At 38.8% G+C, this 24,561-nt stretch overlaps 1 protein-coding gene across 1 annotated transcript in view; it reads left to right on the top strand.

Moving 5' to 3' along the window:
- Positions 1-240: 240 nt before the first annotated feature.
- Positions 241-24,561, top strand: part of LOC137767243 (T cell receptor alpha chain MC.7.G5-like) — a 277,753-nt gene continuing 253,432 nt past the window's right edge. The window contains exons 1-2 of the mRNA XM_068547977.1: positions 241-289; positions 544-840. Of these exons, the coding sequence (XP_068404078.1) occupies positions 241-289; positions 544-840 (346 nt within the window). The remainder of the gene's footprint in view (positions 290-543; positions 841-24,561) is intronic.

Genomic DNA, 24,561 nt, shown 5'->3' with positions numbered 1-24,561 from the left:
GAACAGATTTCTTTAAACCAAGTTCTTTCTGGGTAGAGGAGTGAATCATAGGAATTGCCTCAGTAATTATTTCTGTGACCTGAAGAGGGCACTGCTTGCACAGTTGACAACAGCTACTCAACTGCCCACCTGACATACCAGCTCCTGTTCTGAAGCTGTGATGTCACCCAGTACAGCTAATACCCAAGGTTCAGATAAGAACAAGAGGTTTTTCTCACCCTGCAGGAGAGAGCTGCCAGCATGGCAGTCCCCGGTTTGCTGTGGGCTGTCGTGGTCTCCACCTATCTTGGTAGGGAAGGCACATGTTTTGCTTTTACTAACATCCAATAGGACTGGGAAGTAGGAAGAAAGATTAATAACACAGGGATCTTACCTCCTCATGGGTCCCAGCTACTGGAGGCAAGAAAGCTGATGGATTTTACCTGAAGTTTGGAACAGGCAGAAGAAAGGTGGGTGGGGATGGGAACAAGTTTGGGCTGGTCTGCCTGCTTTCTCTCCCTCCTGTGACACCCAGGGTGGTCCTTTCTCTCCTCTTTCCCACAGGATCCAGTGTGGCCCAGATGGTCACTCAGCCTCAACCAGAAGTGTCTGTGCAAGAGGCAGACACAGTGACCCTGGACTGTACGTATAGCACTAGTGAGAGTGATTATTATTTGTTGTGGTACAAACAGCCTCCCAGCGGGGAGATGATTTTCATTATTCTACAAGAAGCTTACAAGCAACAGAATGCAACCAACAGTCGCTACTCTGTGAACTTCCAGAAAGAAGCCAAATCCTTCAGCCTCAGGATCTCAGACTCCCAGCTGGAGGATGCTGCAATGTATTTCTGTGCTTACAGAGGTCCACAGTGAGACGAACAGCAGAGAGAGGCTTACAGAAACCTCAAACCTCAGCATCTACGCAGAGGTCGGGGGGAAGTAGTCGTGGTAAGATGAACATAGAAAAATCATTGACTTCTCTGGAGAAAAGAAATACTATTCTATCTGCCTATAAGAAACACAGAAATGATGCTATAAGCTGGGATTCTCAAAATAGTAATAAAAATAATGGAGGTACACAATGCTTTATAGTTTTGTAAAGTACATTCACATGTATTTATTTAATTCTCACAACCCTGTTGTTATATAGGACAGGTCAGATATTCTGTGTCACTGCCATCCAGGCACTCTCATAGCTCGAACTAAACCTATATTCTCCATCTGCATGCCCCATGATCATATCAAAGTCAACATATCCAAAATTGAGTTCTTATACTCCCCACAAATCTTATTTTTTATTTTTCCCTCCTCAGCTTTGCTCAGGATTAAGACACACAATAAATTTCTGAGTTTGAAGAATTTCTCCACCCTCTACCTCCCAGCCTAGGCTATCTGATCTTGTGTGTATGTGTGTGTGTGTGTGTGTGTGTGTGTGTGCCCACACCTTATTTCTTTCTAATTACAAAACGGGGTGAAAAACTACATCACATTTATCTCATTGTTTCCTGATTGATCTATCAGTCACCCTTCCTGACTTTAACCTAATTTCACCCTGTATTTCTTAAATTTCCTTCATGCACCATTGGTCTGACCTAAGAAGTTGAGGAAAGACAACAAACTGTCAAATAGGATTTCATGTGCTGCTAGTACTCGTCAGCAAATGCAAATTAATTAATTAATTAATTTTTAAAAAACAAGAAGTTTAGCTTCTGGTTATGCTATCATTGCTGCTGGGAGGAGGTGAGCCATCTAGAAGAACCAAGTCTAAAGGTAGAGCCAAGCAGCTGCCATCGTCAGGGCCACCACCTTACATCCCCTGAGAAATCGGGGATATCTGGACCTGGAAAGGATTCATCATACTTACGCAAAGCTGAAAAAATAATAAAATAGAGAAAATGATCCAACATTTCTTTGTATGTCCATAATTCCCCCAATACATAGCTTTTGCTATGAAGACCCCTCGTGGAGCATTTAATTCCATCAGCCCACTTCAAGTGAGTGATAAAGTTGGAGCAGATACTCCATGGCTATAGGTAAGTCCAATGAGAGGGTTCCGGAGCTGAGGTTGGAGGTATGTTTAGAATGAGTGATGGAAGTTACTGGATTTGGAAGAAACCAAGGGGAGCCAAAGCCACATTGCTAAAGAATAACTAAAAACAAGCTTTCACAGGAATACTGTTTCATCCCTTAGTTATCAGTACTAGCTCATGGGATTAGGTACCCAGGCTGGAATAGAACCAGAGCTGGTGACATGCAGATATTCTTTTGGATTTCCTGTGGCTTTTTCACAGCCTTCCTTGAGAGCTCCTCCACTGCCTGCCTTAGACCCATAGCCTCATAGCTAAAGGTCCCCTCTTAGTCCCCTTGAACAGCTTGGAGCCGTTTGGAACACTCCCATTTAGTTTCACATGTTGCAGCCCAAGGGCAAGTTATGCCACCCTTGTTCACCAAATCCCATCCAGTCCCACCACTCACTCTAAACATACCCCTTCCAGCCTCAGTTCCTGGAGCATCAGGTCCCAGCCCAGGCTCAGCACCCCAGGCTCTAGCTTGTCTAGAAAAGCAGGTGAGACAACAAACTCAGTGAGGGTATCACCTCTCACACAAGTCAGATAACTCTGGGCCATTCAAGTTTTACCCTCTCTTTTACGCCCCAGGTCCAAGTAGTCACCAAGACTTAATAGATTCAAGCTAGTTATCAAAGCTTACTTCTTTCTGTTCTTGCTTCTAGTGGCGTCAGCTCCTTTCATTTGAATTAATAAATGATCATCTACCTCTAGTCCGTCTATCATCTAGTCTCTCCGTCCTCATTTGTGCCCCCTTCAAACACTGCTTCACACGGCCACCAAGTGACCTTCCTACAATAAAAATAAAGTCATTCTCCCTTCAACAAATCCCCGTTTCCCACAGAAGAAGACTGTGATTATTCAGAATGTGAGTCCATCAAAGCAGAGACCACTACTGTAGCCCCAGCACCTTCCATGCCTGACAGGGAAAACAGTCGAGAGCTATCTGCTGAATGGATTAATGGATTAGTAATTCAGCCTCCTTTGTTGCCACACTCCTATCCTCTCCCACGCTATGCTCTCATCTCATCAGCACATGAAATTGTTTCCTGCCTCTACGCCTTTGCGTACTCTGTTCCCTCTGTGTGGAATGCCCATCCCTGCTCGACCACTTCACTGCTGTTCAGGATGTTCCCAAGTTTCCCCTCTTCTCTGAATCCTTATCCTGACCCTCTTGCCCAGCTAAAACTGACCACTTCCTCTTTTTAACCCATAACTGAAACCCTAAGCATATTTCTACTGTAACAAACCTAACACTTTATGGAACGTAAATGTATGTTTTACTTTATTCCCACTAAAATGCAAGCTTTACTTGTCGGAGGCTGAGTTTTATTCATTTGAATAGCAATAGTGCCTACAATGTTCTTAAATTCACAGATATAATTTTTTTTTAATTTGGCCAGTGTTATATTGCTAGTTGTTTTTTTTTTTTTGATTGAGGTAGAGTTGGTGTACAATATTATATGTAAGTTTCAGGTCTACAACATTGTGACTCACAATTTTTAAAAGTTGTACGCCATTTATAGTTACTGTAAAATATTGGCTATATTCACAGATATGATTTTTTAAAGTTTTTTTGAGTGAAGTTAATTGATGGCCTTTTTCTCATTAAACATGATAAAATAAAAATTGATAACTTTTCTACATTGCCATCTCTTCCATAGTTGTATTTACTAGGGATTCTGAACTAACTCAGAGGAAACAGACTATATGGTATGCAGAAAATTAATAGTAATGACAATATTATATCAATAATAATAGTAGTAGTAGTAGCTAACACAAATTTTGTGTATACATGTCCCACATTCTGATAGGTGCATAACATGTATTATTTTATTTAGTAGTTTCAACAAATCAATTCAATGGGATGGGTGAATGGACGAATGGACTAATGAATAACACGGGGAGGAAAAAAGGAGATTTATATAGTAGGATAGCAAATTTACACTGTACTTAGTTACATATAGAAAGATATGTAAAGAAAAAAGTTTCTCTAATGATCTTTCCCATTAACCATCCCATCTACTAAGTCATTATGAAACTTAAACTTTGAAACTTGCAATTAACAATACCTCAGTTTCTTCAGGTTTAAAGAGTTCCTTTCAGGTGTCAATGTTTTTAAATATCACTCCATTTAAAGTTCGACTCCGTGTTAGGGCTGATTTAAAGTCTCTTGGATGACTCAATCTCTTTAGGTTCTTTGTTTGAAGTTCCACCACCTTAACCTCCCCTTCCCCAGGATGACATCTTGGTAATAAGGGGAAATAATTGAGTGTCAGTTGAGGAGGGAAGAAAAGCCTTAAATCCATGCACTGCCTTCTGGATCCTTTGGTCTATGTAGCTGAGTAGCCAGCCTGGTCTTCTCCATGGGTAGGTAACTCGTTAGGTGTGGGTTATCCCACCTGGACTTTTCAGACGTGCTCCACTCTCCAATATTGTTGTGCTCTCATATTTATCTACATGTTTCTAACCTATCCTCACCCCATGAGTTAATCTGTCTTTCGCAGGAGAGGGAAAGGACAAGGGTCCTGACATCTGATTTCCTTGCTCTGCCTCCATCTTCCTTTTTCTTCGATCAGTCTCCCGAGACCAATAAAATTGACATTCCTATCTCACCTACACCTTCCTGTCACACTTCCCTTATATAAAAACTCTACTATCAGGTCTAACAGGCCTTACTTATAACATAGTGAAGGATATGATGAAATAATTTAGAAAAAAGTGTACCTTTGAGCGAACCAGTCATCCAAGACGATTCTCTTGCTGAGAAGTCAAAAATCCAAATTAAATGTCAGAACTGAATGAGGAAATGAACTATTTTCATTCCTTTGGGAATAATCTAATCTCCCTTCCCCACTCAAAATAGATAGAAAGAATATAGATAAGGTTATGTGCCTGGAAATGTAAAAGAAAAAATATTACGTTTCAAAAATATGTTCCCAATTACATGGAGAGAGAGGAAACAACTTATGTACCCAAGAGTACAACATGTGAAAATCACCGTGGATATTTTCAAAGAAGACAAAGACTTTTAAAAGTATAAAAATTAAGAAAATGAAAGATAAGCCACAGACTGGGGGAAAATATTTGCAAAACATGTATCTAGGAAAAAAGTGGTATCCAAAATATACAAAGAACTCAAACTCAACAATAAGAAAATAAAAAGCCCAATTAAAAAATGGCCAAAAGATATGAACAAACATCTTACCGAAGAAGATATACAAATGTCAAATAAACGTATGAAAGCATTATATATTGATATAATTAGGGAACTGTAAATTAAATCAACAGTGAGATACCACTACACACCTACTAGAATGAGTACAATCCAAAATACTGACAACACCAAATGCTAGTGAGGGTGTGGAGCAGCAGAAACTCTCATTCGTTGCTGGTGGGAATGCAATATGGTCCGGCCACTTTGCAAAACAGTTTGGCAGTTTCAAACAAGACTAAACATAATTTTATCGTATGATTCAGCAATAGAGCTCCTTGGTATTTACCCAAATGAGTTAAAAATTACATTCATACAAAAACCTGCACACAAATGTTTAAAGCAGCTTTATTTGCATTTGCTAAAACTTGCAAGCAACCAAATACAGAAAATCCAATTAAAAATGGACAGAGGAGAAATGTCTATTTCGATCTTCTGTCCATTGTTTGATTGGGTTATTTGTTTTTCTGATACTGAGCTGCATGAGCTGTTTGTATATTTTGCAGATCAATCCCTTGTCGGTTTCTTCATTTGCAAATATTTTCTCCCATTCTGAGGGTTGTCTTTTCATTTTGTTTATGGTTTCCTTTGCTGTGCAAAAGCTTTTAGGTTTCATTAGGTCACATTAGTTTATTTTTGTTTTTATTTTCATTACTCTAGGAGGTGGGTCAAAAAAGATCTTGCTGCGATTTATGTCAAAGAGTGTTCTGCCTATGTTTTCCTCTAAGAGTTTTATAGTATCCGGCCTTACATTTAGGTCTTTAATCCATTTGGAGTTTATTTTTGTGTATGGTGTTAGGCAGTGTTCTAATTTCATTCCCAGCACCACTTCTTGAAGAGGCTGTCTTTTCTCCATTGTATATTCTTGCCTACTTTGTCATAGATTAAGTGACCATACAGATGGCCAAAAAGCACATGAAAAGATGTGCAACATCACTAATTATTAGAGAAATGCAAATCAAAACTACAGTGAGCTATCACCTCACACCGGTCAGAATGGCCATCATCAAAAAATCTACAAAAAATAAATGGTGGAGAGGGTGTGGAAAAAATGGAACCCTCCTACACTGTTGGTGGGAATGTAAACTGGTACAGCCACTATGGAAATCAGTATGGAGGTTCCTTAAAAAACTAAAAATAGAGCTACCATATGATCCAGGAATCCCACTCCTGGGCACATATCCGGAGGAAACCATAATTTGAAAAGATACATGCACCCCAATGTTCACTGCAGCAGTATTCACAATAGCCAGGACATGGAAGCAACCTAAATGTCCATCAACAGAGGAAAAGATAAAGAAGATGTGATAAATATATACAATGGAATATTACTCAGGTATAAAAAAATGGAATAATGCCATTTGCAGTAACATGGATGGACCTAGAGACTGTCATACTGAGTGAAGTAAGTCAGACAGAGAATGACAAATATCATATGACATCGCTTATACATGGAATCTAAAAATAGGGCACAAATGAACTTATCTACAAAACAGAAATAGAGTTACAGATGTAGAAAACAAACTTATGGTTACCGGGGGTAAGAGGGGGAGGGATAAGTTGGAAGTTTGGGATTGACGTATACACAATACTATATGTAAGATAGATAACTAATAAGGACCTAGTGTATAGCACAGAGAACTCCACTCAGTACTCTGTAATGGCCTATATGGGAAAAGAATCTGAAAAAGAGTGGATGTATGTATATGTGTAACTGATTCACTTTGCTGTACACCTGAAACTAACACAACATTGTAAATCAACTATACTCCAATAAAAAAATTTTTTTAATGGACAGAGAAACTGAATAGACATTTTTCTGAAGAAGGCATGCAATGGCCAACAGGCACATGAACATGTGCTCAGTACCACTAATCATCAGAAAAATGCAGATCAAAACCACAATGAAATGTCACCTCACACCTGTCAGAATGGCTGTCATCTAAAACACAAGACATAAGTGTTGGTAAGGATGTGGAGAAAAGGGAACCCCTTATGCACTGTTGGTGGGAATGTAAATTGGTGCAGTCACTATGGAAAACAACGTGGAGGCTCTTCAAAAAAATAAAAACAGGATTACCATCTGATCCAGCAACCCCACTGCTGAGCATATATACAAACAAAATGAAAATGATATCAAGGAAATATCTGCACTCCCGTATTTATGGTAGCATTATTCACAATAGCCAAGATACGGAAAGAACCTAAGTGTCCATCCTTAGTTGCTTGGATAAAGGAGAAGTTGAATATATGTACGATGGAATATGATTCAGCCATGAGAAAGAAAGAAATCCTGCCATTTGTGACAACATGGATGGACCTGGAGAGAGCATTGTGTAAGTGAAATAAGCCAGAAAAGACAAATACAGCATGGTATCACTTATATGTGGAATCTAAAAGGAAACAAATGTCAAAATTTTTTGTTTGACTTTTTTGTTTTGTTTTCCTACAGAGAGTAGGAAAGTGGTTGCCAGGGCTGAGTTGTGGAGGAAATAGGAAGAGGTTGGTAAAGGGTACAAAATTTCAGCTATAAAATGAATAAAGTCTGAAGATTTAACGTAAAGCATGGTGACCATAGTCGATAACACTGTCTAATTGAAATGTGCTAAGAAAGTAGAACTTAAATGTTCTCAGCAAGAAAAAGAGATAAATATGTGAGGTCATGAATGTGTTAATCAACTAGATAAGGTGAATCCTTTCAGAATATCTACCTATACATAAACCACCACGATGTACACTTTAAATATCTTAAAAATTTATATGTCAATTATATCTAAGAAAGGCTGAAAAAAAAGAAATGTACTAGTAAAGACACCACCATAAAATGTAGAGACTCAGTATTTTTATCACAGCTGTGTTTTGAGAGGAAAGACTTGGAGAAAATGGGAGTTCTGAGGGTCACCCCTCCTGTCTGTCACAGTGCTCAGTGACAGAGCCCCAGAGTTGCTGGTGCTTGGAATGTCTGAAAAAGCACATTGGTTGCTGAAACAAAACTAACACAAAATCAGGAAAACAGGATCAAGGTAGATTTGGGTGAGAGGCTCAGGAGAGAGAAAGAACTATGATGAGGAAATTGAGACCTCACTGGATTTTACAAGCACAGTTTTGCTGTGGGGCTGACACCAAACTTGTGGTTTCACAGCTGAATTTAGGAAGAGGATGTGGGGCACACTATCCACAAAATTCTTGGACCTCAACCTTGTGGCTCCTGGGACATGGTTTGGAAATAGTGATTTTCCAGAGTTCATCACTTGTGTTACTGATTCTTTCCAGAAGGGGGAGAGCGGGTAGAGGGCAGGTGACGGGGCGGGGGGGGGGGGGGGGTTGGGGTGGGGTGGGGGGGTGGAGTGGATGCCTCAGGGGTTCTGGGAGATTCCAAGTGCTCTGTGAGCAGGGCAAAAAGGCTCTCAGTATCCCAGGATATCCTCAATATCCCAGGATATTCAAAACAGCCCAATATTTAATCACCTGTTTGGTAAGGGCATAGATCCACCGGAACAGACAGGGGAGGGTCAGATTTCCAGAAGAGAACTTTGGTGGGGACCCCCTACTATGCTAGGCATTAACTCTTTAGTTGCTGAATCCTGGGTAAATCTGGGTATTGCATGGTAGATACTGGAGGAGAGCACTTTCAGAGGTGACGAATTGCCAATGAGTGTGGAAGTATTTCTATATTTAACAGCCAGTATGGGTCTCATAACACATACTCATAATATATCAACTGTGTGAGGAGTAGTTACTCTGCCTATAATTCATGTGTATTGTCATCGGGTACTTGATTCATTTGTTCCCAGATGTGATTAACTGAGGGAGCTTAATGTACTTTTCCATTCAATATCGTCCTTAAAAAATATAAAATAATTTGGTTAACCAACTTCTTAATTTATGTAATCATCTCAAACAATAAACATTGTTTTAAAAAGATGACCTTCTATAGAATGGTAGTTAATCAGGGTACAATTCTAGGCATAATTTGGACTTTGAACAAAATACTCTATATTGACTAAACCTATGTCTTATGATTTTTTTTTTAATTTTGTAGAAAAAATCCTCAATTAAATAGTTAACTGATCAAGCCTCTTTCTAATAAGGAGTATCACTTGTTGAATGAAGAAGAAGCAATATTATTCTAAATTCCAGAAAGTCTTCATATGCCCAAAAGTTAGAAATGTTGGCATATGTCTCTTCTCCAAATCAGAGAATAAGGGAAGTTTTCATGACAATCCTGCCTTCAGGGATCTGGTCTCCTATTCTAAAAATCCCATTAAACTTAAAATTTAAATAACTACATTTGTGTACTTTTTATAATTTATAAAATGTTTTACAATTTCTCCAATCAGTTACACAGCACATGATCTGTAAAACTGAATCTTCACCTCTGAGTTCCTGGTGTTCTCTGAAACTAATGATTGCCATTTTCTAACAACTTCGTATATATCCAATTGCTGTAGGATACACTCTGAGAGATGATGAAGAAGCCATTTCCAATCTCTGTTTTAAAATCCTTGTTAAAGTTTCTATTTAGTGTTTTAAATTTTTGCGATCAAGGATATAAATTTTCTGAGAAATCAAATAGGTAGAATACTATTGCTAAGATTTAAGTCAGTCTAGAAAAAGTGCCAATGCTAAGAATGGTTATTAGTATATAATTTCTGTAACTGACTAAAATAATACCTAGTAGAAAAAATTTTAAATGTACGTTTCTATGGGAGGACTGGAAAAGGGAGGGAGAATTTCACTTTTTTAAATAGTGTGAGAACTCTAATAATAATAGTAATAAATTTGAAATAATAAAGAAAATAATAAAGATTATAGGGTCCTTCCTACCTCCACCAAATGAAAAGATGCATGGATATGATAATCTACTTCTTTCCTACTTTACAGAGGCAGGGAGGACCTCTTTTGGGATTCATGCAAAAAACTAATTAAAAATAAAATAAAATAAAATACAGGTGTGGCTATGACGAAATCTGTGCTGAAGGACATGAACACCAAGTGAAACCAAGCAGCTTAACTATTGTCCAGTTCAGGGGTTTCCATGAAAAATCAGGGAAAGACAAATTAGCCAATAATTCTTTTTCTTTCTTTTGAAAGTCCTAATGGAAAAGGGAATCAACATTGACAGTACAAAAATTAGTGCTAAATGTCATAAGTTGTACGTTTGTACTTTTTCTTCCTACTGTTCTAGATCAATAGGGTAGAAGCGGCATGTAGCAATCACCTAGGAGTTTAAGACTACAGCCCTCACCCTCAAACCCTGAGTACTACCATAGTTACACTGTTACTGCAGGAGTGTTTCATAACCACAAGGTATGTTAAGGTGGTAGAAAGTTTGATTAACCCCATTCCATAGAAGTTCATCTTTTTAAAGTAGAGTTGATTGTTTAAGATGGTTACATAATTTAAAAGCTGTTTAAGCAAATAATTCTATTTAGAATAATGAATGGAAAGGTATATCATATGCCCTCAGTTAATAACATCTGGGAACAATGAATCTACTAGGGCACTATCCCACCTGCTGACACTTCACATGAATTTTAGGCAAAGTTAGCTACTAGATACGGAGCTGACATTCCCTGAGTATACACTATAAAACCCTTATTGGTTGTTAAAAATGGAAATACCACCATGCTAGTTGGCAACTAGGCATTTCTCAACGGTCCCTTACATGCTCGCTTTCAACCCCTGCCATGTTGGCTGTCTTGACTCCTCTCCCAAGCTTATCCATGACCCAGCAACTAAAGAGTAAATGTTTGGCATAGCTGGGAGTCCCCACCAGGATTCTGTTCTAACACTCTCACTCTCTCCCTACAACCTGTGTCTGTCCTGATATCCATACCAGACAACAAACAGATGATTAAACATTGGGCTAAAAGTTTTTAATATCATCTCTGCCTAGAAGGAAACACAACATATACAATACCATACTATAACAAATAGTCTACTAGGTAAGAGTGAGCTGATGCAGGCTAATGAAGAAACAAGAAGAAAAGATTAAAAAATTTTTGACATCCAGACATATTCATAAAATAAAAGTCTGATAGATAAGCAGATATGAGCTAATCTGATCCTTAGTTTTGCCCCAAATTATTTTTCTACCTACTGTCTGGGCTAGAATATCCAATCCCGCTTCTGTGCTGAATGGATGTTCTGAACCCCAATTTCCAATGTGGTGAGGAGGAGGTGCTTTGAGAACACTAATAATTCTCTGGACACCAACTGGGTGTCCTGCAATTCAACTCAATTTTGACACTATCTATCTGGATATAGTGTCAGATTCCACAGGTTAAGGGCCCAGTCCTACAAGACTGCCCCTCCCCCACCTCAGATGCCAATCTCAGGTACAGGTTGTTACCAGTACTTCTGACCCACCAGCTATAAATCAGAGGTTCCAACGACCCCCTCCTTGAGTTGTATTAATTTGTTAGAGTGGCCCACAGAACTAAGGAAGCTTGTTTACTCACTAGATCACCAGTTTATTGTAAAAGTGTGTAATTCAGGAACAGCCAGGTGGAAGAGATGCATAGGGCAAGATATGGGGAAAGGGACGCAGAGCTTCCAAGCCCTTCCTGAGCACACCACTTTCCCAGAATCTTCACCTGTTCACCAACTCAGAAACTCTCTGAACCCTGGCCTTAAGGGTTTTATAGAGATTTCTTTGCTTAGATATGATTGATTAAATCATTGGCCATTGGCAGTTGATTCAACAGCCACTGTCCCCTCCCTGGAGGTCAGAGGGGTGGGCCTAAAAGTTCCAACCCTCTAATCACCAAGTTGGCTCCTCTGTCAACTAGACCCCCATCCTTAGGTGCTTTCCAAAAGTCACCTCATTGACATAATATAAGACATCTTTAAGACTCTTGCCACAAGAAATACCAAGAGTTTTAGGTGCTCCATGCCAGAAATGGAATGAAGATCAAATATATATTTCTTATTATAAATCAAAATATCACATGTGCTTATATTAAGCTTAGTCTTTGCTTAAGAACTTGGTCACAGTAGAACCTTTAGGTGTTGAGACGACATTAGTTAATCCCTATGGATATTTTGATTCCTACTAATATGCTTTGCTAACACTGGTAGCCTGCTTTGGTTACTAACAAAACCAGCAGCATGGAGATTTAATGTCCTTTCTCTCTTAACTCAGCTCTTCGTCTCACTTCTCTTTGGAAGCTTCATTCTCTCTGTGACACCAGAAATGGGCACTTTCCACTGACTACAGCAATAGAAGTTTAAACCTCTTGGCAGGAGGAAACACTTTCTGCTTAATGGGGAGGCTGATTCAGATAACCTTCTCTAGAAACTCAGAATTACACTGTTTGATAATTTCTTGCATAGAACATTTGCAATTTCAGAAAGGTGAGTGATGTCAGATCTAAAAGTCTTTTGTCCTGTCTTGCTTCATTCAGATTCAGGTTTAAGGGGAAACATTGGAGAAGTCACATGAATTTCAGTGACTGATATTTTCCACCAGTCTATAGAAGATATAAACTTAAAGAATGCTTGGAGGATTAACCATAAACAGACATTGCCAGTAATTCTACATTGTCATCAAAGCATGTTCATGTCTGTAGGCCAACCAGAACATTAGATTAATGATAGTCAGACTTTGGAAAACTGTAAAACCTTCACACATTTTTAAGATGACTACTAAAATATTTTACAATTATTTTAAATGTTTAAGTAGTTATAAAGGTTATAAATTCTGCTGTATTATAAATATTGACATTTTCAAATAAAACTCATATAATAGCTTGTATATATATGCAATGAAATCTTAATACCAAAGTGATTTGATATCCATCAACATCCAATTAAAATTCATGAACAAACTCTTCATTAACAACTGAAGATTTCATACTACTACTTTTTTCCTTACAATCATATTTCCATTCAACTTCTCTTGCAAAATTTAATATATTTTTTCTTTAAAAATCTTTTACTGATCACCAAAAATGTCTGCAACAAAAATATGTATGAAATTGAAATTATTTTTTTGTTTCCCCTGATCATATTCCTCTAATTGTTATTTTTTTCTGGATTGATTTGTAAATAAAATTATTAGTAATGCATGTTTGATGAAAACAACTTAAACACATTATAATTTTTAAAGGTTTTTAACATAAAAGGCAAAAAAGGTTTTTGGAAGTGCATTTCTTAATAAAATGACTGAGGTCAGATCTAAGTGCTTTAATTAAATGCTTTCCTGACATCGGTAAAAAAAAAAAAAAAAAAAAAAAGCCCTTTCCTTAATGCTCTCAAACCTCAGAGCAACGCTGCAAAGATTCCATGTAAAGTAAGAAGGACAGTTGTGAAATGAGAGCTAGGAAACAAGAACCACAGTCAGGTTCTCAGGCAGATCATTTTTAGGAAAGGGTACATGGAGAAGTCGAGGATCTAGAAATTGATTCCCTTAAAATACTTATCTGTTCCCTAGTTTGAAGATCACTACATTAGACTACTCTAAATATTACTGATTCATTCTCAGCCAGTCTTCATTCTGTAACAAGCTTTGAGGAAAATAAACAGGAAATTTGAAGGATAGAGTCTTAAGTTTCAGTAAACCTGGTAAATTTTCTAAAACCTGTTTGACATTTCTGGCTTGGACGAATAACTACTGATGAGTTAGAAAACAATAGGGCCTGAGCTCTTGCATGGTACAAAGTCATCTGCATACAAGTCACTTGTACGTGTATCTTTATCTTGGAAAAGGCAGTTTTAAATGCCATGGTCATTCATTAGCAACACTGTAAAAGAGAAAGTTGTTCCAATTTTAGAAAAAAAAATGACCATTGCTAGTTCTCTTTTTCTCTATCATGCAAGAGCATTTTCTAGTAGACACTTATCTGACACTCTTGAAGAAGGTAACTGTTGTCACAGCATATTTACCTAGCAATCCATAAATCTATATGAGAAAAGGCTCATATGGTTTACACTCCTGTGTGTTGGAGGTTAACCTACAGAAATAAAAGAGGTGTTACGAGTTCATAGCCTAGAAGAAAAATTAACCCCCAATTGTTGTACCAACTCTACCAATATTTTACTTTGCTATCTGTACATTTATATCTTTTTCCTATAACCACTTGTGGAATCAGGTCTTTTTATTAATGGTTCTCTCACTAAGAACTTTAATAAAACTTGGACACAGACTCACTCCTAATTTGTGTTATAATTTTGTTTTTTGCACATATAAGGCCATTCTGGCTCTGAAAATCAGACAATTATCTCTCAATACCTAAGCTATAAACTCCTGGCTTCATAAACATCTAAGGCAGGAGATAGATGGGCCCTAAACTAGGCATTTACAACCAGCCTCCCGTTTACATTTCATGGGGCAGGAAAAAGTGGGCTTCAGGCAGGACACTTACAACTAGTCTCCTGTTCACATTTCCTGAGACAGGAGATACATGGGCTCCAGGTTAGACATTTAAAATCAGCCTCCTCACAAAAACAGAAAAACAGATTAATGGAACAGGATAGAAAGCCCAGAGATAAACCCACACACCTATGGTCAACTAATCTATGACAAAGGAAACAAGGATATACAATGGAGAAAAGACTGTCTCTTCAATAAGTGGTGCTGGGAAAACTGGACAGCTACATGTAAAAGAATGAAATTAGAACACTTCCTGACACCATATACAAAAATAAACTCAAGATGGATTAGAGACCTAAATGTAAGACCAGACACTATAAAACTCTTAGAGGAAAACATAGGAAGAACACTCTTTGACATAAATCACAGCAAGAGCTTTTTTGACCCACCTCCTAGAGTAATGGAAATAAAAACAAAAATAAACAAATGGGACCTAATGAAACTTAAAAGTTTTGCACAGCAAACTATAAACAAGATGAAAAGACAACCCTCAGAATGGGAGAAAATATTTGCAAAAAAAATAACGGACGAAGGATTAATCTCCAAAATACATAAACAGCTCATGCAGCTCAATATTAAAAAAACAAAACAACCCAATCAAAAAATGTGCAGAAGATCTAAATAGACATTTCTCCAAAGAAGACATACAGATGGCCAAGAGACACATGAAAAGCTGACTGGTGTCCTTATAAAAAGAGACAATTAGGACACAGACACTAGGGACGCTCAAACACAGGAAAGACCATGTGAGGACACAATGAGAAGGCAGCCATCCATAAGCCAAGGAAAGAGGCTTGAGTAGAAATCAAACCTGCTGACACCTTGATTTTGGACTTTTGGCCTCCAGAACTGTGAGAAATAAATTTCTGTTGTGTAAACCACCCAGTCTGTGTTACAGAAGCCCTACTTTTACTTTTAGTTTACTTTTAACGAACAAATACACCATGTGCCAATCACTATGGACCATGTGCCAATCACTATGCTAAACACTAGGAAATCAAAACTGACTAAGAGAATAAGTCCTTGCTTTCAGGGAGCTCACAGTCTAGCAGAATAAACATATGTGCATACTGAAAAAAATTCTATGTGGTACATGTGATAATGCATACTAACATCTGTCATTTATTGAGTTTCTGCTCTGTGTCAGCACTTTCCATTTATCTAAAATTCTGTCCTTTATCTCCAGCTGTCACTTGTCCATTTTCACTTATTGATATATCACTATTATCTCAATTTCAAAACACTTTCCCCATTCAGATCCCTCTTCAAACTTCCCAGTTCCTGTAAATATCACATCCTTCCTTTATTCAGGCTTGAAACTTTGGAGTTTATAGCTGGGCACCAATTCTTGTCAGTTTTTTCTTTTAAGTACTCTCAGATTCATCCTTTATTTAGAATCCCCGCGACTACAGCCTTATTGAAGTCTTTCCATTCCTCTCAGTTCCTCTCACCAAGTTGAAAGGAATGTTCTCCTTGCTCTCCACTACTGAAGTCTCTTTCTTGCCCTTCTGCCCTATCCCCCCAATGCCCAACCATCCAAAAAGAATAGCTACCTCTCCTTTCTAAGATATTTTTTCACCATATCACTCCACTATTCAAAACCCCATAACAGTTCCTGTTTTTTCACAAATATAAGCCCCTTTGACTAGTTTCCACTGACCTCCATAATCTGCTCCTCCTTTTACTCATCAACCCTCACTCCCAGAGGCTATATCCCATATTTTCTGTGTTAGACCACTGTAACACTTCCTCACAAACACATCATCCTCACTTCTACCTCCCTATGTTTTTTCTCTCTATCTAAACATTATGTATTCCTCAGGTCTCAACTCCTCCAAAGAGTCTGCACTAAGTTCCTGCCACCTTCTATAATCTCTCTTTCTCTCTTCTGAATTAGTTAGAGCCTATATCCCAACTCCCAAAATTCACCCCTTTCACTATCAACTTTTGCTCTACGTATATTATTTTAATCTTCCTAACTAACTTACAGTTCCATTAAGACCAAAACTAGATCTTGTGAAATTTTGAAATAGTCCCATCCCATCATTTATACTATTACTTCATACTTAGTGGGTGCTTGGTATGTACTTTTGACTATAATGTCTTTTATTTCTTCGAGTGTCTTTTATTTTCTCCCCAAGTGCTCTCTTCAAGGAGAAAAATCAGTATTGAATGGTTCTATCAGTCTTGGAGAGTTCATGCAGGAAAAGGAATTTCAGTGGGACCTTGCATGAGACGAGGATTGAGTTTAGGGTTTTTAAAGAGAGAGAATTTATATGTAAAAAGCTGTCCCACATTGACTGCAGTGAGTGTAATGGGTGAAAAATTACTGTCCCTAATTCTAAATGGCAGCCCATTACACACACACAAAAAAGCACAGGACATGGCATTAGCTCAGCAATTAGAGAGTCATGTTGAATTCCACTCCATCGCATATCAGCTGCATGATCTTTAGCATATTATTTAATGCCTGTAAGCCCCAGTTTCATCTTCTGTAAAATATAGATGTCCTGAGGATTAAACGAGATCATTCATTCACTTAGCATAGTGTTTGGTGTACAGTGCAGCTCTATACAAATTAGTTATTATTGTCACATTTTGTTCTCTTTTTCACAACTTTGTGGAAGAGATATTTGAGAACCTAAAGAAGCTGTGATGGTGTTCTTCAAGAGTTAACATGGTACAGAAAAATGTACACTATGTGTAGGAAGGCAAGATGATTCATAAACTAACCCAGTTCATCCGAAGCAGCTACCCATGTTTAGGGGAGTCCTAAACCTTCCCATCCTCCCAATCTCCCCCTACCAATAACCCACACAGTTGAGACAAACTGATTGTGGTGGGCATCACCACAATTTTGCCCACTCAGGACAACTCCCTCCTTATAAATAAATAAATAAACTCTAACCATGTGGTCTGAATGGAGACTGCCATCTTTCTTACATAGCTGCCACCTTAGATACACCTGAATGACCCAGAGGTGGACTCCTGAGCCAATCGTATCACCTATACCCTGCTGTGGTCACAAATTGACCCCCTGGAGGAAAACCCAACTCAGACTAAGGTGAGCAAATCCCAGAATTTTTAAATTTGGAATGAAAAAGAGGGATTCTCAGTCTTCTTTGGTGGCTATGCCATGAGATGAACTCCAGCTGGAAAATGTTTGCACTCATGTCTCCTGACTTGTGGTTTAAGTGAATAAATCTGATGTACAGAGAGAGGTGGAATGAAAGGAGAATCCTTGAAGGATTCAGTTCCATGGCACCCTGGATACCTGAAGCCCATATACGTACATACATACATTCTGTACTTGTCTATGTTATAGGAGCCAATAGATAATCTGCCTAATTCTCTTCTTGCCTAAACTTATTTGAATTACATTTCTGTCGTTTGACAAATGTCCTAAGTAAATGAGATTTTTAAGGATTAATTTGCTAAGAAATTTTTAGAAACATTTGCTTGCTGGCTTACAAGAAGCAAATTCTACTTGTTTACACAATTCTACGGGTTACTTTCTCAGTAATTTCTCTAAATATCCTGAAGGCGACACTATTTCCATTCAAAACAAAACAAAACAAACTCTTCTGTCCAAAACATTTTTTTTTTTAAAACAAAAGGGAGGAACTGAGTGAATTGCATGAGATGATTCTAATTGGTTGGAACATCTGTTGAAATGGTGTTTCTGTAGAGAAAGAAAAAGTTACCATATTTGGGGACCCCTGGCCAGTTTTCAAAACACCTTAATCTGAGTCTTCAGTGAACTGGACCAGAAAAAGAAAAAAAAAAAAAAAATGAAGAAGCAACTAGCAGCGATTCTGTGGCTTCAACTAAGCTATGAGTTGAGGGTTTATTGGAAGAGGAACCATGGGGGTCAAGGAATTGTCATAAGGTGTTCAGGGGTGGGGACAAGGTTCAGTGTGACTCATTTGAGGTTTCCTGGGGCGGAACTGGATTATAGGAATAACTGGTGAGCTCCTCCTTCTGAAATGTTCTCTCTGGACAGGGTTAAATGCAGAGGTGGAAGTGGAGCAAAGCCCTCCAACCCTGAGCATCCAGGAGGGAGAAGCCGGTACCATCTACTGCAATCATTCAATCACTGCTTCCGACAGACTTCACTGGTACTGACAGGGTCTGGGGAAGAGCCTGGAATCTCTGTTTTTATTGCTGTCAAATGGGGTAGTGAAGCAGAAGGGACAATTAACAGCCTCCCTTGATACCAAAGCCCGTCGCAGCACTGCACATCACAGCCTCCCAGCCTGGCCTCTCTGCCACCTACTTCTGTGCCGTGGATGCACAGGGTTCCTCCAACGCTTTCAGTCTGTACCCAAACCTGCAGCTGCGGCTCCAGCCCATCGCCTGCTGCGGGGACTGCAGTTCTGAGGCTTCATTCACTGTCTTGCCTCTCTTCCTGCAAGAAAAATTCTGAGGTGAATGAAAAAAAAAAGGTGTTTTAACTTTGATTTTCTTTATTGTGGAAATTTTCTTAAAAGAAAAGTGGATTCCGGGGGGGGGGGGGGAACAACCTAAACATGGCTTTTCGAGAATATGAAGTCTCATCTTTTACTGCCTGATAGTCAAAATCCATGAGTCTTCCATTACAGAACAATTTTACATTTAATGCAACTGTCACAAATAATTCCTGTGAAATATGGAACCATTATTTGTTTTATATGAGAACGTAACAGATAGCACTTACCCACGGTGGGGAGAAAGAGAATAAATGCTTTATAAAATAATATTCTATGAGAGGCTCCTTACCTAGTTTTTCCTGCTAAAATATTGACTGCAGTAGTCAGGTAATACCCATGTGATCTAGAGATCTAGTCATCACAATGTGTGGAGAGATTCTTATTGCAGGACCTTAAAAGAAAATTAAAAGGCTAATTGAAAAAACCTGACCCCACAGTAGTACATGAAAACACCATGCGTATACCTGGTCTACAAACCTAGGATACATACAAATACTCTCGTGTCTCTTTTATTTTTCCAACTAATTGTTAGAGCAACTTACCTGCCAGATAAGCAGGAAGTTCGTTCTCTCTTTCTTGAGGCCTTCCCCCTGCCCACTTCTGACCTGTTGAAGAATCCGGGAGACTTAGGCAGTTTGGAAAGGGTTAGTCCAGCTCCCACACACCATCAGAGGACCTCCCAGTTGACTCCTGCCTTGTTTCTTGCTGATGCCCAGTCTTCCCCATGGTCTGAGTAGGAGTGCTAGACCACTGCTTATCCAGGCCCTAAATAGTGACCCCACTCCACTGTCAGCGTGGTTACGGGTGCCTCATGCCTGGGTTCCCAAGGTTTGCAGAACTCTGTGTCCTCTTTTTGGTAGACACATGGCCATCACCCGAGCTCCAGAAAACCAAAGGATGCTGGGTTCAGAGTGGTTCTGGCGTTCCTATTGTGGGCCCACACAGCATCCCTTTTTCCAGCTTCTGGAATCCATACCTAAGTGATAATATCTTTTGTTTTGTGTCTCAGACCCAAGGCCTGATTACGCTCACTTTCTCTAGAGTGACAGTAGGGTTATGCATGGGCCCTCTTAAGGAAAGATACTCTTAGTAACCCCTGAGGATCCTGCAGCCTGTCTATAACCAAGACTGCCTTCAGTGACCCAAGGGTGATTTATTCCCCAAAGGAGACTCTCCAAGGTGACCTAAGCCAGTTTTCTAAGAGAGGCCACCCATAATGATTCCTTTTCTTTTTTAAAAGAAATTTATTTATTTGTTTATTTATTTTTTGGCTGCGTTGGGTCTTGGTTGCTGTGCACGGGCTTTCTCTAGCTGCGTCGAGCGGGGGCTTCTCTTCATTGCGGTGTGCGGGCTTCTCACCGAGGTGGCTTCTCTTGTTGCAGAGCACGGGCTCTAGGTGCGTGGGCTTCTGTAGTTGTGGCACGTAGGCTCAGTAGTTGTAGCACACGGGCTTAGTTGCTCCGCGGCATGTGGGATCTTCCCGGACCAGGGCTCGAACCCGTGTCCCCTGCATTGGCACGCGGATTCTTAACCGCGCCACCAGGAAAGTCCCAATACTTCCTTTTCTAAAGGATGCTTGCTCAGTGAATATACAGTAGTTTTCTGGGGTTTTCTTACTGAATAGTAGAACTAACCCAAACATTATCATTCATAGGCACTTTGCTGTATGCTTTCGTGAAACAATTTAATAAAACAGAAGAAAATTACATATTAAGTTCTAATCTCCTGGCTAAGTCATTAGTGAAAAGACTTAGTTTAATGGCAAAGAAAGTAGTATCTCCTCTGAGACAACCTAGGTCCTGCTACACCTCTACTTGTCCTGTAATGTTCTTGTCCCAGAACAGTCTGCAATGGGAGTCAGTCCCTGGTTCAAGGACCCTTATGAAACTCCAGAATGTTTCTGGTGTTTGCTTATACACTTTCTGAAAGTCATAATATCAATTCTTTATTGTTTTAAAGGCTTTGCTTCCCTCTAATTACTCTGCAAAAAGTCCATGCCCATGTGTTTTACGACCCAGGAACAGTGGCACTGTTCCACAGCTCTGCTCCTTCCTCTGCCAGCAGAGCCTGTGTCCTGAGTCTGGTGGTTTGTTCGGTTCCTCTTTTCTCTGAGTGGTAATGTTGATTAGTGGGCTGGGTTAGTTACTAATTGAAATCCAAGTTCAAATCAGATCCCTCCATGATGCAGAATTATAGATCCCGTGACATGTTTGTGAACATCCTTACAGGCCACGAAAGGTCAGGGGTTTTATTTCTTGGCCATAGCATACGCAGTAATGTTGGTATCTGTAACCTGCAATCCATTTTCTTATCACTCAGCAATGTTTAAGGAGCAATGTATGACTACAAACTATAAAAATATACATTTATTTATATTGTACATTTAATTTGTAATTACAGCCCTTGGATAAACATTTTAAGACGGAGTTCCAACACAGCAGGGCTACTTGGTCCAAAGGCCAATATTTTTTTAAATTTTTTTTTTTAAATTTAATTTAATTTATTTATTTATTTATTTATTTATTTATTTATTTATTTATTTATGGCTGTGTTGGGTCCTCGTTTCTGTGCGAGGGCTTTCCCCAGTCACGGCAAGCGGGGGCCACTCTTCATCGCGGTGCGCGGGCCTCTCACCATCGCAGCCTCTCCTGTTGCGGAACACAGGCTCCAGACGCACAGGCTCAGCAATTGTGGCTCACGGGCCCAGTCACTCCGCGGCATGTGGGATCTTCCCAGACCAGGGCTCGAACCCGTGTTCCCTGCATTGGCAGGCAGACTCTCAACCACTGCGCCACCAGGGAAGCCCCTTAAATTTTATTTATTTATTTATTTTTTTATTCAACAGGTTTTTATTTGTTATTCATTTTATACATATTCGTGTATATATGTCAATCCCAATCGCCCAATTCATCCCGCCACCCACCCCCCGCTTTCCCCCCTTGGTGTCCATACATTTGTTCTCTATGTCTGTGTCTCTATTTCTGCCTTGCAAACCGGTTCATCTGTACCATTTTTCTAGAGTCCACATATATGCGTTAATATACGGTATTTGTTTTTCTCTTTCTGACTTACTTCACTCTGTGTGACAGTCTCTAGGTCCATCCACGTCTCTACAAATGACCCAATTTCTAGTATTATCACCTTTCTGTCCTTTCCTTATATTTTCTCATTTGAACTTCACAGCAAAAGAACATGATTTTTTGTATGTGAATGAGAGGCCGCACTTGGTTGATAGACACAGAGTAGTAGACCCAGCTTTTGGCTGGGTAAATAGGAGAAAATATGCTAAACGAGAAGGAACTTTTGACTAAAAATTCCCTTATCATCGCAAATTCATAAGTGTGGAAGCTTTATATATGACACAGTGGCTTCAACTGTGCTGGGAGTCACAGAAATACAGCTTAAGAATCTTATAGATACTGTGAGTAAAGAAAGTCAAAGATTGATGTACAAATTATTATTTCACACATTTCATAGTGGCTATCAGAACAAGAGTGAACACACAACAGGAAACAGAAAGAGCACTGTTATCTGCCAAAATTACTCAAGCAGCATTTTAAATAGACTTCTGTAAGTTAAAGTCAGGAGAGAACGCTTACAGCTAATTTGGTAATTTTTTAAAGGAAGGAATTGAATAAGAGGACCATAATGAAGCTTCTCTTATTATAGCAAATCAAATTTTTAATGAACTTTCCCCATTTAAATTTTTTGGGAGAAAGGAAAATAGAAGGCATCTAAGAGCCCTAAGCATGGGATGTCTCACCTCAGACCAGCTGAAGTTGAGGAGGAAGGATGCCTATGTAAATACCAGCAGCGGCTGCCTTTGAATGTGGAATTTATTGTTTTCTCTCCTCCACTGTTTCCACTTTTATAGGATGGGGGTCAATAATTGAGCAGCTTTCTCCAGGAATGATTTTGGGAAAAGAATATGCTCACTGAAGCTACCAGTCAACAAAACTGTACTAAAAAAATCTATTTCAATTTGGCTGCCTCTTTGCCACTCAGTCACTAGCGATTGTAACCCAGCATCCTTTCGAGGCCCTTTTCACACAGTCTCAAGCTCCCCACTACATAGGCACGCCTCCTAAAGAAGACTCGCAGAAAATTTTAATCTTTGGATATTCCCTAGATTTACCACAAGACTTCCTGCCAGTCAGAAGAATATAATATTTTTTCTATATTCCTCACCAGTTCTCTCTTCCTTTCCCTCCATTTTTGTTTGTTTTTATTTTGCTAAGCTGTGAATTCAACTTTGTCCTTTTCAGGCTAGATAAGAACAAATTTCACTGTCAGGAAAATCATCTTATAAGAAATACCCATGGATAAACAACAGGGACCTACTATATAGTACAGGGAACTATATTCAATATCCTGTGATAAACCATAATGGAAAAGAATATGAAAAAGAATAAATATACTGTATATATGTATAACTGAATGACTTTGCTGTACAGCAGAAATTAACACAATGTTGCAAATCAACCATACTTCAATAAAATAAATTTTAAAGAAAAAGAAATACCCAAATTGAGCTCTATATGAAAATAATTGAAAACAGTTTTCCTCTTCTACCAGTGAGATGTACCAGCCCTAATCAGTACCCTCAGACAGCTGATCCATCAGGTTTTCCTCCCAAACTTCTAGACAAATTGTCATCTTGATTCGGGAAGGCCTTTAAGTGAATATATTCCAGAAATTACAATACACTGTAAAAGCTGAGCTTAGCATTTCCACATTCAGACCCTTCTAAGCAACCGCACATTTTTTTTAAAAAGAATCTATCTCTCCAAATTGCCCCAGAATCTTCACAGTATTATCAGCTTCTACAGCGATTTGCTGGCAGGTTAAGAAAGGTCAGCAGCAGCAGAGTACAGACCAAAAGCTCAGAACCTACAGCACTGACTGTAATAACTTCCATTTTTGGACAAAATAAAATTTGACATGAAAAACCGACTTAGTTCCATCTTCCTTTAACTCAAGCAGTGGCTCCACTCTTACAGATTAAGCTGAAAGAACTTTGACCTGTATTTATAAATATTCATAATGTATCTTGAATTTTGACTTCCCTGAACTGTTACCAAAGCAAGTTTCTTGTTAATGACTCCTTGTCAGGAAATATTTATTTTGCATTTATGAGCTTGATCTCTGTATCAGACATATATCAGATTTCCTATGATCTTTCTGTAGCATTTAACACTATGTTGCCACATACTGATTTCAATGTTGAAAACAGTTTCACAAAGAAACCATTCATGACAGGAAAAAAAAAAAAATCATTTTTCAACCCAATAGAATCTACTGAAGGAACAAATATTCACTTGAATCCCCAAATCTCTTCCGTAGTATAGAGGACTCAGATTCTGAAGATTAACTTTTGTATATTCTTAAGGTCAAGAAAGTAAGCAAACTCCAAAACAGATGAATAAGACTCAGACTTCAAAGAAATCCATTAATTTGA

Source organism: Eschrichtius robustus, chromosome 1 (assembly GCF_028021215.1).
Source record: "Eschrichtius robustus isolate mEscRob2 chromosome 1, mEscRob2.pri, whole genome shotgun sequence".
Lineage (NCBI taxonomy): Eukaryota > Metazoa > Chordata > Mammalia > Artiodactyla > Eschrichtiidae > Eschrichtius > Eschrichtius robustus.
The sequence above is the reverse complement of the archived record's forward strand: the minus strand, read 5'-3'. Positions and strand labels throughout refer to the sequence as shown.